This window comes from Danio aesculapii, chromosome 3, assembly GCF_903798145.1.
Source record: "Danio aesculapii chromosome 3, fDanAes4.1, whole genome shotgun sequence".
Lineage (NCBI taxonomy): Eukaryota > Metazoa > Chordata > Actinopteri > Cypriniformes > Danionidae > Danio > Danio aesculapii.
Genome location: NC_079437.1, coordinates 10,853,524 through 10,869,371, shown reverse-complemented (window position 1 = coordinate 10,869,371; position 15,848 = coordinate 10,853,524). Strand labels below are relative to the sequence as shown.

Sequence of the window (15,848 nt, the reverse complement as noted above, 5' to 3'; positions counted from 1 at the left end):
CTGCATTTGGGGATTCTTCACCCATATTACTCAGTACTTCATATCTGTTCTTAAGCTGTATTTGAGTCCGAGCTGTATTTGGGGTAGAGGACGCTAATGCGGCAGCATATGATCTGACCCTACGAGTACCCTTTGGTCTCGCACCTTGTTTATGCCAATGCTCATTTTCAACAGCTTTAATCTGTTTTTCAGTGCTCGAAATAGTGGTAGGAATAGATTTATGGGACTCACCGGCTATTTGCTGTGAGCGTCCACAATGACGCTGCAGTTCTGGTTGGATCGCAAGTAACTTTGTTTCAAGAACTGCAATCTTTTGTAGAAGTTTGTGACAGTTTGTACAGCAGTGAGAATCTGAATTAATCCGATCCAGAGGCATTTTCACAGCCGTGTTTTCCCATCTCAGGAATGTGAGCAGCTGATAGCTGGTAGCGGGAGGATTGTTTAGACGATAATTCCCCTCTTGTTAGTAAAGCTATATTCCAGAAAGTTTGTAGAATTGATGCTGATCTTCAAGCTGTGTCGTTTGAGCACTGTGCTGATAGGCTCAAGTTAAAATTAGGGTTTAAGATATAAAAGCAAGTGAGCAGAGAGCGGAGCAGTAGGCAAAGACGTCCGAACAGTAGCGAAGCAGGAAGCAGGAAGCTTCATGCAGCGCTGGATAAAGTTGTGCTTGATTTAGATTTTTACCATTCATATTTCTTCAAACTAGCTGTTTCCTTTAATAACACCCAGTGCACAAAACAAAAATGCAGTGAAAGGGAAAATGTATACAGAACAAACTACACGATTACTGTAATTTCCAGATGTAGTTTAATACATAACATATAATAATATTTTCATTGTTGGTCAGTAAAACATGTTTGGTGTTGGAGTATAAAAATTAATTAGGCTACATTATGAATGTTATATTTAAATGGTTTTTCTGACCTCTATGACTAAAATATACTCACAATCCATATGAATATTCACAAAAAGTTTAATCACTCTGCAAAACATTTGAATAACAAAAATACAGTAATCTGCTTTTCTTTTTCTGATGAATTTATTTGATTCATACAGATGGGTTAGATTTGTTTACAATATGTTTCTGTAATAAAAAAAAGAACAGCAACCTTTATTTTTTCCACTGTGATTTATTTACAGTACTGAATCACTAACTCAGCACCCAGTAATGATAACAGTGACTAATAATAAATTATTCAGTCGTGTTTCCTCACATTCTACAGCATTTGACAATCAGCACGACTGTCACTAGCAGATATGGACAAGCTGCCAGACCAGAACAGAGTATGTTGAAGACAGAGATCTGAGAATCTGAACCAGACGCTGAAAAAAAGAGACACACGAGCACTTTATCATGCACTACATGTGAACAAGGACAAATGAAGAAATAAATGAGCTGACAGTTTCAGAGACTCTCACCTCTGACTGAGATCCAGCTCTTGGGTGACTCTCCTTCTGGGTGTTTGCAGTAGTAGAAACCCTCATGTGACTTTGAGACAGCAGTGATGATCATCTCTGAGGTTTGACTCTGGACGAGTGATCCATCTTTATAGAAATCAGCTCTGAGCTTTGCTGGAGTTGTAGATTTATATAAACAGTGTAGAGTCAGAGGATCTCCTTCAGTCACAGGATGAACAGGACTCTCCAGAATCACACCAGCTACACAAACACAGCAAACATATCAACAGAGTGCTGATGTTATAAATACAAGAGAAAATTAAATATTGTATTTTATATTAAAGCTGAGTGTCACATTTTGTGTCACTTGACCGTTTTAACAACTACTTATTGTGTTCTGAGTAGTTTTTATGTCTGATATTATTTAGTTGTTTTGTTTTCTGCTTTCAAATTCAATTTACAACAGTGTCTAATGCTTTCTGCTCTCACCAAGTCAATCTGTTTAATCTAATGGTTTACATTAACAGAGAAATTAATAAATACAGAAACACAGACTCACAGTGTACAGTGATATTAAGAGGATTATAATTCTCTCCAGATTCAGACTGACACCAGTAAACTCCAGTGTCTGATGTGATGAGGCTGATTGTACATGTAGATCCTGTTTGTGGTGAACAATTTTTCAGCCCTGAAGTATCTGTGTATCTTCTGACTCTCCATCCAGTAGAGTTACTCTTGTCTTCACAGCTCAGAGAAAGAGAGGCAGATGTAAAGTGTTGAGCTCTGCTGGGACTGATGACCAGAGAGACTGGAGGAGAAACACCTGAGGTACAGCACAGGTACAGTACAGCAATCATTTGGAAATTTCCATATCCTTTTCTTTATGAAATATGATCCGATAGTTTCAGTTCTGTGTAAACTCACCAGTGACCCACAGTGGCTGTGTGTTGCTCATTTCAATTGTATAGGCTGGTTTTCCTCTCTCTGCTCCGCACACATAAACTCCTGTGTGTTTTAGAGCAACAGAACTGACAGTGTATTTTCCTCCAGCTCCTCTACTGTCTGAGAGTGGCTTATAATGATCACTGTTGTCTGTGTGAAGTGAGAATATCCAGATGTTTACTATCATCGACAATTTCTTTAAACACAAAAATGAGTTTCACTGAAACTAGTCTAGACAGACTGGTTCAGTACTCAAGCTCAATATTATTTCTTAGATAAAACTAGTTAAAGAAGGCAGTTAAATTATAAGCAGTCACATGAAAATGGTGAGAATTGTTGCATCATTTCATATAAATAGATTATAACCGATCGACATATAAATCTTCAAATTAATAAATTAACAAATAATGTAATGACTTCTAAAAATATATTCAGGAGTTTCACAGAAAGTGTATTATATTCACAAATAACTGTAATAGAATACACTAGTTAAAAAAGTTTCCACAAATATGTTTATAAAGCACAAACACAACTCTACCAGCAGCCATTTGTGAAGCAGTTTGTACATTTTATTTTTATATCTATAATTTCATACAATTCTTGATATGTTTGCAGATTAAAATGTAGATTTATTTAGATTTAATTGTCGATCATGAAGTATTTATTGAAATAATGTAGCATTTCTATCCCCACAGAAGCAGATTATAACCTACCAGAAAGCGTTAGCATGTACCAGTTAAATGTCCAGCCTGTAGAGGAGCCGTAAACCTCACAGATCAGAGTCACTGAATCTCCTTCAGTCAACCAGTTCTGTGGAGAAACACTTAAAGCTGTCTGGGCTCTGTCTGAAATAGAGAAATCCCTCATTAATAACATGATAAACTTGTGTGCATATGAAGAGATGATCAAACTCACCTGATACTGTCAGTAGAACTGCATCACTCATTTGTGATCTGCGTGAACTTTTACTCTCAGTGCCAGAACAGGAGTATTTACCTGCGTCAGACTCAGTAACAGACAATAATGTGTATTCCTGTAAAAATCCGAATACACCTGCTGAACCTTCTTTATACCAGCTGTACTGCCAGCTAGAGACTGCTTCAGCATTAATGTCACATCTGAGAGTGACTGACTCTCCTCTGAACACATGCTGATCAGGATTAATCCTCACACTGGCTTTAGGATTGTCTATATAACAGCAACAGTCCACAATTAAAATAATGTAATATAATTATTAGAATTTTGTTTAGTGTCTAAACAGTTGTCATTGCTAAACACACAAGCTAAATAAGTGTTTTAGTCTGCAGTAATAATTAGTTTCATTGACTTACAAAATCAAGCGTACATTATAGTATAGTATCAGCATTAAGCCAATCTAATTTAAGGGTTAAGTTTACAATTTACCACAACTTCTAAAATCAACATGAAGCATCATAGCACTCATTTTCAATGCTAGTTTTCACTGTTTATGTAAAATCAGTGATATGTCATGAATTATGTGATGTAAATTCTCTCACCTTCAGTGTCTCCAGAGTGAATGTTTGAAATCAGCACTAAAAGCACAAAGAGAAAAACTCATTTCAAACATGGATGAGAGAATGTGTGTTTAACACTATAACACTACATCTCTCACTGTTCAAACACTATAATATCTGTGAAAATATTTCTTTCTTTTATGTTTTGTCTGTTGAGCAGCAACGACAAAAAAGGGCAATGGTATATTATATTCACTTCTCTTTCTTGAATCGCACTAACTGCACACATTTACTCTCCTAGGCTCATCTTTCACTAATATATAATCATGGACTAGAGTTGGACTTGAAAGTCAGAGCAGATTTAGAAAAAACTAAATCAGACACTACAGCCCTTGATTGTTTTTATAATATGACAGCAATGAACATCTACTGAAAAACATCCAGAGAAAATACTCACAGAGCACAAGAAGAAGTTGACTGAGCTCCATACTGACTGAATAATGACAGACACTTGAAGACACAGACTGTGTTAAAGACTAAAGACTTCCTGAAACATTAAAGACACACAAATGTATCTTGTGAATTACAGAAGATCTTTTGATAACCTTTATCTTGTAACAGGTTTTCAGTTTCAAAGAATATGAAATTGAAAATGCTCAGATTTTGGTATTTTGAAAATAATATGTTTAATGAACTGGAAAAGCAAAACAAGATTTTTATGGCTCTTTAATGTAATTAGGCATCATTTTCATGAATAGTAAAATGTCTGAGAGATAGTAAATAGTAAAAGTGTGTAGAGAGAGATTAGGCGTCGATTACATACATTTCTATTGTTTCAAAGCACTGCACCGGTAATTAAACTAAAATACAATAGTAATTTATATTAAAAAGGTTTTGAAGTATACTAAAGTGTATTAGTGTATTTTTTTACAACTATCTTTAAAGAAACTGGTATAGTATTTAATGGGGGCCAGCTGGTGAGTGCAACCTGAAAGCATTAAGCTGCGGTCACACTGGAGTTTGTGTGTGCGAAATTCTGTCGTACGGCGCTGCGAAAAGGGGCGGGATTAAATAAGATTATTAGACATTAAAAAAAGCGAGCGATTGCTCCATGTTTTAAATTTCTGTCCAGAGAGGTCCTGTTTTGATCCTCGATTGGTCTCATGCAGCCAAGTGATGCGATTTCGTGTAATGTAACAAACCTTATGTGTAAAAACTAGAGTAATTTGTTTATATTACTGTTGTTGTACTACATGAATGAGTTGGTCAGTTGTGAACATTTGACATTATTGCAACACAGTGCTTTCCCACACTCTAACCAGAAGAGGTCCTCATCGAGCAGTGATTTAGAAAGCTTCGAGTAACGAATTTTTTTCCGATACAATTGAGTCGAGCGCTTCACTGGTTCAGAAAGCTTCATTTCACCATCACTACTTTCTTGGTTGCTGCTCTTGTACTAAATCATAATTACAATCACTTGTTGACATCACCTGACTCAAATCACATCATTATTTAACTAATTGACCTGACTACTAGCCCTAAACTGCTCCTGTCCCAACTTTTTTTGGAATGTGTTGCAGGTCTGAATGATAGGAACGGGTGTATATTTTCAAATGAAATGAAGTTGACCGGGCAAAATATGAAATATTTTGTGTTCATATTGTCAGCAATTGTCATCAAAGTAAAATTTGGAAATCACTACTTTCTTTTTTTTTTTCATACTGCCCCAACCTTTTCTGATTGGGGTTTTACTTCTATACAATTAAATACAGTTTAATAATTTATACATTACATGCTTTTCGGAATCTTGAAATGTAACAATTCAGTTTCTCACCCAAGAGGGTGATGAAACTCTCTTAAGAATTACATAATAACTAAAAGCATGTAAACGGTACCTTTTTTCATGTGGTCACATGCCAAGAAAACTGCTGGTTAAAATTAAATATATTACTTCAAGAAAAACAAAGGTTTTTTTGTTTTTTTTAAGTGGACCTATGGGGGTTGTTTTTGTTTTGCTTTAAGTCAAACTGAATAAAACAAGTTGTAATCATAAACCATATTTTTTTCACTTTTTTCACTTGAGCCAATTTAAAAATGTACTTTGAATAAAAACACAGTAGTTTCATTGTTTCAGTGGTTGCTTCCATGAAACATGCATAAATATTACACAAACTAAAAACAAAATAAGTTAATGTATAATTCGCACACTGATTCTAGCACTTGAGGTTTGAATAGTTGGGACCTAAGTGTTATAAACTGAAAGTCAGTTATAATTAGTGATTCAGTGAATTCACCTTTATTTCAGTTACACTACTGTTAGTTATTATGAGTTTGTGTTCCACTTGTGCACGATAATGTTTCCATGACATTAATGCCTATTATTAGACTTTGTTTCATTAGAAATATTAAGGATATGAGATGAAAAGGGCGGTACTGTGAAAATAAAAATAGTATTAGCAATGGTGACATGATGCAGAATAAACCACAGTGAGAACCACAGAAAACAAAGCTCATACCAGTGATCATTTAGATGTTGCTTTATTTTTTGCTTCATGAGGTGCTGGATGAATTTGTGCTTGATTTAGGTAGTGATTTTTACCATTCATATTTCCTCAAACCAGCTGTCACGGACACCAGTGATCCAGCCTGTGCAGATGGCACACGAACTACAAATCTGCTGGTATATGGACTACAAGTTCTAGTCATGCAACACACACACCTGCTCCGAGTCTCCATGGATTACACTCCCACAACTGATGCTGCTCGTGGACTGATCACACACACATATATATATGACTAACTTTGACTCTCTCATTGCTGACTTGTGTTATACTGAACTGTGAACATTACGAACCGGTTTCCTTGCCTGCCTTCCATGCTTGAACCTTGCTTTGTTTTGATTGTTTTATGTTGTCTGCTGCCTGCCTTTTGACCATCTGCCAGTTTATTGACCATGACTCTGGATTGCCCGTATACATCTGTTTGCTCCTGTGTTGACTGTTGCTTGCCTGACCATTCACTGCATAATAAACCCTCTCCTTTGTCAGTGTCCCACTTCACAATACAGAAGACTCAGCCATCAGAGTGTCAAAATAAGCCATAGATACATGTATGTGCGTGTAATCAGTTCATGAGGGAGTGCAATCAGTGGAGACTTGGAGCAGGTGTGTGTGTGTATGTTGCATGACTGGAACTTGTAGTCCATAAACCAGCAGATTTGTAGTCTGTTAGCGATCTGCACAGGCTGGATCGCTGGTGACCCTGACACCAGCATTACATCAGTTTAATATGTATACATGTATACAGAACAAATTACAGTACACAGTACAGTACAGTTCTGATTAATTTAATTAATACAGATAGGTTAGATTTGTCTTTCTTTAATATTTTCACTGTGATTTCTTTACAGTACTGAATCACTTAGTAACTTAGCACCCAGTAATGATAACAGTGACTAATAATAAATCATTCAGTCGTGTTTCCTCTCATTCTACAGCATTTGACAATCAGCACGGCTGTCACTAGCAGATATGGACAAGCTGCCCGACTAGAACTGAGTAAGTGGAAGACAGAGATCTGAGAATCTGAACCAGACGCTGAAAAAAAGAGACACACGAGCACTTTATCATGCACTACATCTGAACAAGGACAAATGAAGAAATAAATGAGCTGACAGTTTTAGAGACTCTCACCTCTGACTGAGATCCAGCTCTTGGGTGACTCTCCTTCTGTTGCACCCTCTTGGAGTATCTTTTATTTTGTTCAATACATGCCTATTCGGGAGCATCTGGAATCTGCTTCTCAAGAGGAAATGTTACAACTCTGGTTGCCCTGTATTTGTATACTGTTCTGTTTTCTGTTTGTTTTGTCCTTCTTTCTTTGCTCCCTTGTTATCACTAGTGCAAGGGTCTGCTGCAGTCAACAACTTTCACTCCACTGCAAGGGAGCAAAGTCAATTAAAACCATAGACAAAAAAAGGATTTTAAGAGTTCCCACTTAGATATGCTTAGCATTTATAGACGGTTTGGCAAGCTGTCCCGGGAGAGAACCCTGAGCTCGGAGATATTTGAGCCCAGGGCTCCCGCCCAGTCAATAAGCATATCAGGAGATCCGAGATCAGGTAGGTCTCGAGAGCTCCTCCTTTAGAAAAGGGAGGAAAAGGAGGAGATGGGGTGGAAGTAGGGATTCTTCCAAAACGAAGATAGAGCAGTAGGAAGAAAATGGTCCATTTATAATAAACTACGATCACTCTGATTGGATTATTACTGATTACAGATGAGTGGCCAGATGTGCTCAATCATATCACGTGCTCCTCTCAAAGTTAGTTTATGAAACTTAACTTAGCAGAAGGAACAAACAAAAAACAGAACATTATACAAACACAGGGTTACCACAATTGTAACAGTCCCCTTCCTAGAAGCAGGTACCAGCTGCTCCACTTTGGTTTCCTTTTTTGCTCCTGGATTCCAGCCATGCTGACTACACCCTGGCCTCTAACCTTGCCAACCCCATATGTTCCACTGAGGTGTTCCTCAGTGCCTAAAAATGTAACCCTATTTTTTGGCCAATCCTAAACAATGCTCACAATCGGAAACTGTCCCAACAGACCCAGACATACAAGAAGACTCATTTAAGTTGCCTTGTTTACTGATGAGTGCCATAAAATCATGAATGGTCCAGATGGATTGAGTTGTGAATGGTTGGTGGATGACCAACATGTCCCAACAAGGCTGTGACATCAGCAAGGAGATGGCAGTGGGTTTTGGGGCAAGAATCATGGGGAGAGAGCTGGTAGGCCTCTTTAGGGTGCTTGAAGGTGTAAAAATGATCTCTGCAAAGTATTTAGAGTATCTGACTGACCACTTTCTTCCATCGTACAAAAAGATTAACCATGCCTTCAGTAGCAAAAACATCATGCATGTCAATGCACTGCTGCAAAGAATATCTCTGTGGTATTGAAGTTATGGGTATAAAAGGAGAGGCATTCAAAACAACAGCTCACTGAGGCTATGCTGACATCTGACAGGAAACTTTCCAAAAACTCAAGTTCAATGGATGCAAGATGTGTGAACGTGATATCAAACATGGGGTTCTGTGTTAAAATGTAACTTGCCATGTCAGGATGTTTGCATAATCATTTAGAAAATATTGTATATCTTACCTGATGAAAGAGTTAGCATGTACCAGCTGAATGTCCGTTCTGTAGAGGAGCCGTTAACCTCACAGGTCAGAGTCACTGAAACTCCTTCAGTCAACCAGTTCTGTGGAGAAACACTTAAATGCTCTTTGTGATCTAATGTTGAGAAATTCATCTTTATTAACATGTTATGTAGGTTTAGAACTAAGCTCAGTCGACAACTATTGTGGAATACAGTTGCTTAAATTTTTTTAAACTGAATCTAAACTCTGAAAACTAGACTGACACTGTTTCAATGATCTTCTGTGTGAAGCTGCTTTGACACAATCTACATTATAAAAGCGCTATAGAAATAAAGGTGAAAAGTGCATCACCCTGTCTTAGACCTCTATTGATTCCGAAATCCTGAGAGTGCTCACCAGCTATCGTCACTTTCCCTGCAGTCTCTCTGAGTGTCATTTCTATCAGTATCAGTAATTTTGATGGTTTTCTAAAGTCTGTCAAAGTTCTTAACAAGTATGAACGGTCTACGCTATTATAGGCCTCTTTTTAAAGAGTTTCTTAAATTCAGTAGTTAATACAAAAAGTAAAGGTTTTGTACTGCTAGTGCAAAAATGTAAATGCATTACAGTAAAAGTACTGTAACAATTTTCATACTGCCAAATTCAAATGTGGTAAAGGACAATTTACCATAAAAAGGAGTTGCGGTAAGGCTATTTTACTGTAAAATGAAATTGCGGTAAATCTATGCTACTGTAAAACACATTTACAGGTAAGTTACTGTAAAGGGGCTGTTGTTGGCAACAGTGGTGCGAGTAAGTTACCACAAAAATACAATAAAATGTCTAACAGTGCAAGTTATCATCTTGTCATCTTGTGATGTACATCACTGAGGTCGAGTACAAAGAGATCTTAAAGAATCAAGGTTACAGACAAACATGTAAAATCATTGGCTGCTCCAGGATTTTTCTTTACTTTAAGAAAACAAGAGACTAGTCAAAATAATTGTTATTTCAAATATTATAACAGCAATGAACATCCCCTGAAATACCTCTAGAAAAAAATAATACTCACAGAGCACACAAGGAAGTTGATTGAGTTCCATACTGACTGAATAATGACAGCCGCTTGAAGACACAGACTGTTAAAGAATAAAGGCTCCCTGAAACCTGCAGTCTGATCTTTACAAACATCATGACACATCATGACACATTAAATACACACAAATCTAATGAAATGAAATGGTTTTGGAAAAAATATCACACACGTTCTCTAGAATTCATTCAATTTCATACAAAGCATCACTTATTTAAAACACATTTTTGCACCTGTAAATGCTGTTTACTATGCATGACTTTATCAAAATCAGTAATGAGAGTTTTCTTGCTTTGTGTAACAATCAAATTCTAAAGGTACACTAAGTGAATTTTGGCAAATAATGCTGATATTTAAAGCACGAAAGCAAACAAGCCCATAACCTAAAAAGGCTTTCAAAAGTCAGGCCAGTGAAGTATGGAGTGCCTCAAGGATCGGTTTTAGCCCCTTTGCTATTCAAAACATATATCTGCCCCTGGGAGACATTATTAGAAAGCACTGGATTAGCTTTCACTGCTATGTAGATGATAGCTAGTTCAAGTTTTTATGACCTCTAGACTGGATTACTGTAATGCTCTGTTCATTGGTTGTAATTCATCCACTATTAATGAACTTCAGTTAGTACAAAATGCAGCTGCCAGAGTTCTTACCAGGTCTAGAAAATATGACCATATCACCCCAATTTATCTTCCTTACACTGGCTGCCTGTTAGGCTCTGTATTGTTTATAAAATATTGCGTCTTACTGATAAGGATCTAAATAGTCTAGCTTCTGTTTTTGTAACCAACCATGTGTCTCACTTAAATCCCACTCATTCTATAATTCTAACCGCTTCTGGTGGTACCTAGAATAGCAAAGTCCACTAAAGAAGGTTAAGTGTTTTCATATCTGGCTCCTAAAATCTGTAATAGAGCAACACTTTTTCATGGCTAACTAATTTTAGTCAATAATTCAATGATCAAGTTATAAAGACTGAATCAGCCAAAATGAATAAATACTAAATTAATCAGCCATTATGAATGAATCTGTTGGAAAAAAGGAAATCATGACTCACTCAATAAGACAGGGGGCTCTATTTTAACTATCTAGGTGCAAAGTCCAAAGCGCAGGGCAAAACTAACATGCTCAGGACTTTAGACCTGCTTTCAGCGGTTCTATTGTGCAGTCTATTTTAGTTCCTCAAAATAGCAACGTGCCAACAATTATTTAAGTTTTTAATTATTTAAGACCTAAAGGTCAAAAATATAAGTGAATTTAAATCTTTTTAAAGCCTAAAGTTTAGTTTTTGAAGTTTAAGACATTTTAAGACCCAGTGGACACCCTGTGAATGACACAAATGAAACCAGTCTATGTGGGAATGTAAAGATCATTTCACCAGTGTGGAACATTGAATGAACAGGTTTTGGAAAGTGAGTTACAGTATAGCCTCTCTGCGATGGTACCACAAGGCAGTGCTCATTTACTGAGCTGAGGCTCTTGGAGGGGATGTAGACCTTCAGGAGCAGTTGGAGGTAAAGGTGTGTCAGTGGCTGTCCTGTAAGCAAGCATCAATGATTCGAACTTGATACAAGCCTCGACCGGTGACCAATGCAGAGAGATAAAGAGAGGTGTTACATGGGCTCATTGAAGACCAGAAGAGCTGTACAATATGCTAAACGATGAAATATAAAGGGTCAGTTTAACAGAAAAGCATGAAACTGCATTAGCAGTTCAATTAGCAGTCCGGTGAGTTATTCTATTGCTGTAATGAATGGTAATGATTGATAAATGTATTACTATACTTACATGAAAAGGAACTTGTGTTACTTGTTCTGGAACTACTGGATTAAATGCCCCCCCAAAAAACTTTTATTTTTTGTAATTTTGCGGGAAAAGTCAATAAAATTATACTGTATAGACATTATTCCTCAAAAATAAAAACATGCAGGTTATCAGAAATGAGTTGCTGTGTGACTAAGAGACAGGGTTAAAGAGGAAATACTGCAGAAAGTTAAAAAAAAATATTGCTTACTAGGAATTACTCAAGAGGTAGTGCAATATAATGCAGATTTCATGGCATTATATTCTTTTCTGATAGAACTGTACAAGAACACTTGACTTGACCCTCCATGTTGACCATTTGTTTAACACAGAAGAAGAAAATTTTGGTAGCTGGCACTCATTGACCATCATACACTGTAAAAGATGCTGGGTGACAATCGATTTGTGTTGGGGCAAATTTATCAGTTTTTTTAATTAATTTAAGCCAACTGAACATAAAGCAATTAAGTTGCATTACAACCGGCATTTTTCAAAATATCTTTTTTTGTGTGTGTTTATTAGAAGAAACTTGTGTATGTTTTGTGTAATAATTTCTGTTCCTCAAAATGCAGTTAAGGTGACATGATCTAGTTGGTTTCTTCTGATTTCCTCTGTAATGCTGATGATAGACAGGACACATATGTGTGTGCAATGTTGCCGGGTATGTTTTGCGGAGCGATGTTTATTGACAACTTTTCTATTTCTATATCTGTAACTCTGTGTGTCACCTGTTTGCCAGTTTATGACATCATTTCCTCAAGTTGCCCAGCAACACAGATCAGAAAGTTGCCCTATGTATCATCAGCATAAGACTTCAGAGGTTTTCACGGTGATGTTAACATAGTTTACAGAAATGGCACAAAACTGCTTTCATTGCAGCTATAGTATAACAAAATAGCGATGGTGTTAATTCCAGCTGCAATCGACTATATGCATAGCTAGTGTTTTTTAGCCAATGATGAACTTTCGGTGAAAGCTTTAAGTGACTATTTTCAATTTCATACGGTTCCTTTTACAGCGTCGATGTTGTAATGCAATTCAAATATAATCAGTTTAATAGATTTAAGCATCCATTTGGTTGTTAAAGCATAAAAAAAGATCGTTTAAACGCTAACGCCGTCATTAGCCACAGGCTACCACAGAAATTCTATTAAAATAATGTGGTAAAATTAATCTCCATATTTTAAAGACTTGGTGTGGAAAAATATAATTTAATGCAGTGCTTCTTGTTTGGTCTGAGACCCACTTTATATCGTATTTCAGCCAGGCAGTGAAGATTGCTGTTTTTTTTGAAAGAAATCAGATCTTAAAGTGGTGATTTTTTAATGGGATGACAACTCACCAAAAGCCCTGGGGCTGGCTGACTGAAATTAAAAGTCTGTGTGCATATACCCCATTAACTGGACAACATGCGGTCAACACAAACTACTAAAATGGCAGCAGTCTGCTTAAGATGTGGAATAATTATCAACTTTCATTAGGGCCTGCATTAGTATCTGTACATTTCTGACATTTCCAAAGTTCCTCAGCTTAAGGCATAGAGTGCTCTGCAACTTGCTGCAACCAACCCAGGCTCATTCGATTACATACCTCTATATACGTTTCTGGAGAGTGCCAAATACTTTCCAGGAGCTACGCTTTTTGCAGTTTTTGTTTTCGCAAATCCACCAGAGGTCGCTGTGTGCGCTTTTTCAGATTTCAAATTTCTCTCGCGAGTGCCATTAACGCCTGCTGTTCTCACGTAAATACACGCACTGATTTTTGACTGACCAACTGAAAGATCCCCCACCCTCCCCCTTTCCCAAATCCAAACAACATGTTTTAAAAAGGACAGATTGGCCCGCCCACCCACTTCCCTATACGCAACCACAGTGTTTTATAATGCAATCCAGAAAAAAAGCCCTTGCTTGATTTTTGCCATGTTTTCAGTTTTTACCACATTCTTACACTGTTATTTACTTGTTTATTTTATTTTTTGGCTTTTGTTTTACCTGCTTTCTGGAACCGTTCTACACCGGACTCCAGCACCATTGTCACGGTCAACTCCCCTCTGCGTCTAGAGTCCGCTGACATACATGAACGAGCTACTGGACAAACTGGTATCAGCGGAAAAGTCATAGACACGGGGGTAAGTGGTCAGCTGGTAAGCGAGCAAGGGAACAATGTCATACTGCCCCGTAGGGTTTGTTTTAAAAGGCACCTAGTTCACCCCTTTTTAAAATTTCATATTAATATTATGGTTCTTCTGAGTGTGCCAGTTTAAGTTCAGTTCCAAACACAATTCGCTGTTTTAGGGGTGTGTTGCTTCACATGAAAATTAGTTTCGACTTCCCGCCCAACTTAAGGGGGCAGAGTCAAGAGCGCCCCTGCATTGTGTATAGCAACAAACAGGCAGACTTGGAAACAGACCAAGCAGAGTGTACAAAATCATTTCTGTCTTTGTATAGTTTTACAGACAACTTCATGCTAGTTTAAAGTTCCGAGCTTGTACACCGAGACTAATAACTACACACACTGAATTAACTTTGACTGAGGCACCAGATGCGCCGCACAGAGCCGCAACACGACACACCAGGTGCGCACATTCGCATGCTATTTAAAATGTAACTATTCCGATAGAGCTCTGTGGAGCGGCAGAAATAGGAACAGTGTCCTGAGTCGTGGCTGGGCGCCGCGGTGCTTCTGGTGTGCGACCTGCTTAAGGCAGGTTCGTTATTTCCACTGGAGGAATGCACACGTAAGGCAACACGCTTGCACTCTTCAGCTGCACCTAGTTAAGATGACAGGGAGCTTCTATGAATGCGGGAAATGTAAACAGCTGAAGTTTAAGAAAGACGCATTGAAAAGTACACTGGTTTGCAAACCCACCTAAAGTTACAAATAATGGCGAAAATGAGAGCGATCATGTAGTGAATGCTGATCCTGTTTTGAGCCCAATGAGCCTTACATCTAAAAACAGAGCAAGGGTGTTCCTTTAGTGACATAGCTTTGACTCGCATGCAGAAAATGGCGGACGTGAAACAACAAACTGAGGAAATGGTAATGCACGCCTGTCAATAAATCAACCCAGGCTTATTCCAAAAACGTAGTCCCGAGGACGTTTCTGGAGACCGCGAAATACGCCCTGGGAGGTATGTATTTTTGCAGTTTTTGGTTTTCGCGAATCCGCGAGAGGCTGATGTGTCCGCCTTTTTGACTTCTCTAACGTCTCCCGCGAGTGCCGTTCACGCCCGCGCTGTTCTCGTGTGAACCCACCAGAGGCCGCTGTCGAACAGTCTGTCTGTCCGACTGGCTGAATGATTGACTGGGCGGCCGACCCACCCTCCTCCTTCCCCGAACCCAACCAGTTTTACCGATTGATCCGCCCGCCCTAAACCCAACCAAAGATTTACAAAAGCCGTCCGGAAAAAGAAAAGCCCTCATCCGATTTTACTACATTCTCACCCTGTTATGAACCTCCTCGCTTTATTTCTTGGATTCTGTTTTAGTCTTACTTGATTTCTGGAACCGCTCTACCCCGGACTCGAACCCGCTCGTCGTTGTCGTGGTCAGCTCCTCTCTTGCGTCTCGAGTCCGCTGACGCACAGGACGAGCTAACCGGACAAACTGAATGCGGCGGGAAAGCCCTCCACACAAAGGCAAGCAGTCAGCCGGCGAGCGCTAAAAGGAACAGCGTCATACCGCCCCGCAGCTTTCTCTTAAGAAACTAAATGCAGCCATATGTACCTCCGGCTACATAACTTGCGGTCTCCAGAAACGTCATCGGGACTACGTTTTCAGAATGAGCCTGGGTTGCAATAAATATTGGTGGGCGGGGGGACCACACTCCTTTCATCAAGTTGCCGTCGATCTCAAAACTGCTCCAATTAGTCCACCGTTTTTATGTTGTTAAATTGAAAAAAAAAAAGGACTGGATGTGCTTATATCATCCCAATATGACGGTCTATACACCATACCTACACACATGTCTTTCCAAACAGCTTGAAACATAGATTTTT

The 15,848-nt window shown here is 38.3% G+C and overlaps 1 protein-coding gene across 1 annotated transcript; it reads right to left on the bottom strand.

The window, feature by feature from the left end:
* Positions 1–1,213: 1,213 nt before the first annotated feature.
* On the bottom strand, positions 1,214–10,060 carry LOC130220869 (Fc receptor-like protein 5). Its single transcript, XM_056453123.1, has 8 exons — positions 10,030–10,060; positions 3,861–3,896; positions 3,255–3,531; positions 3,057–3,205; positions 2,326–2,493; positions 1,961–2,224; positions 1,423–1,662; positions 1,214–1,326 (listed from the first exon to the last, which is right to left on the bottom strand). Exons 1-8 carry the CDS (start codon positions 10,058–10,060, stop codon positions 1,214–1,216), a joined length of 1,278 nt encoding a protein of 425 aa, XP_056309098.1.
* Between the last annotated feature and the right edge of the window lie 5,788 nt (positions 10,061–15,848).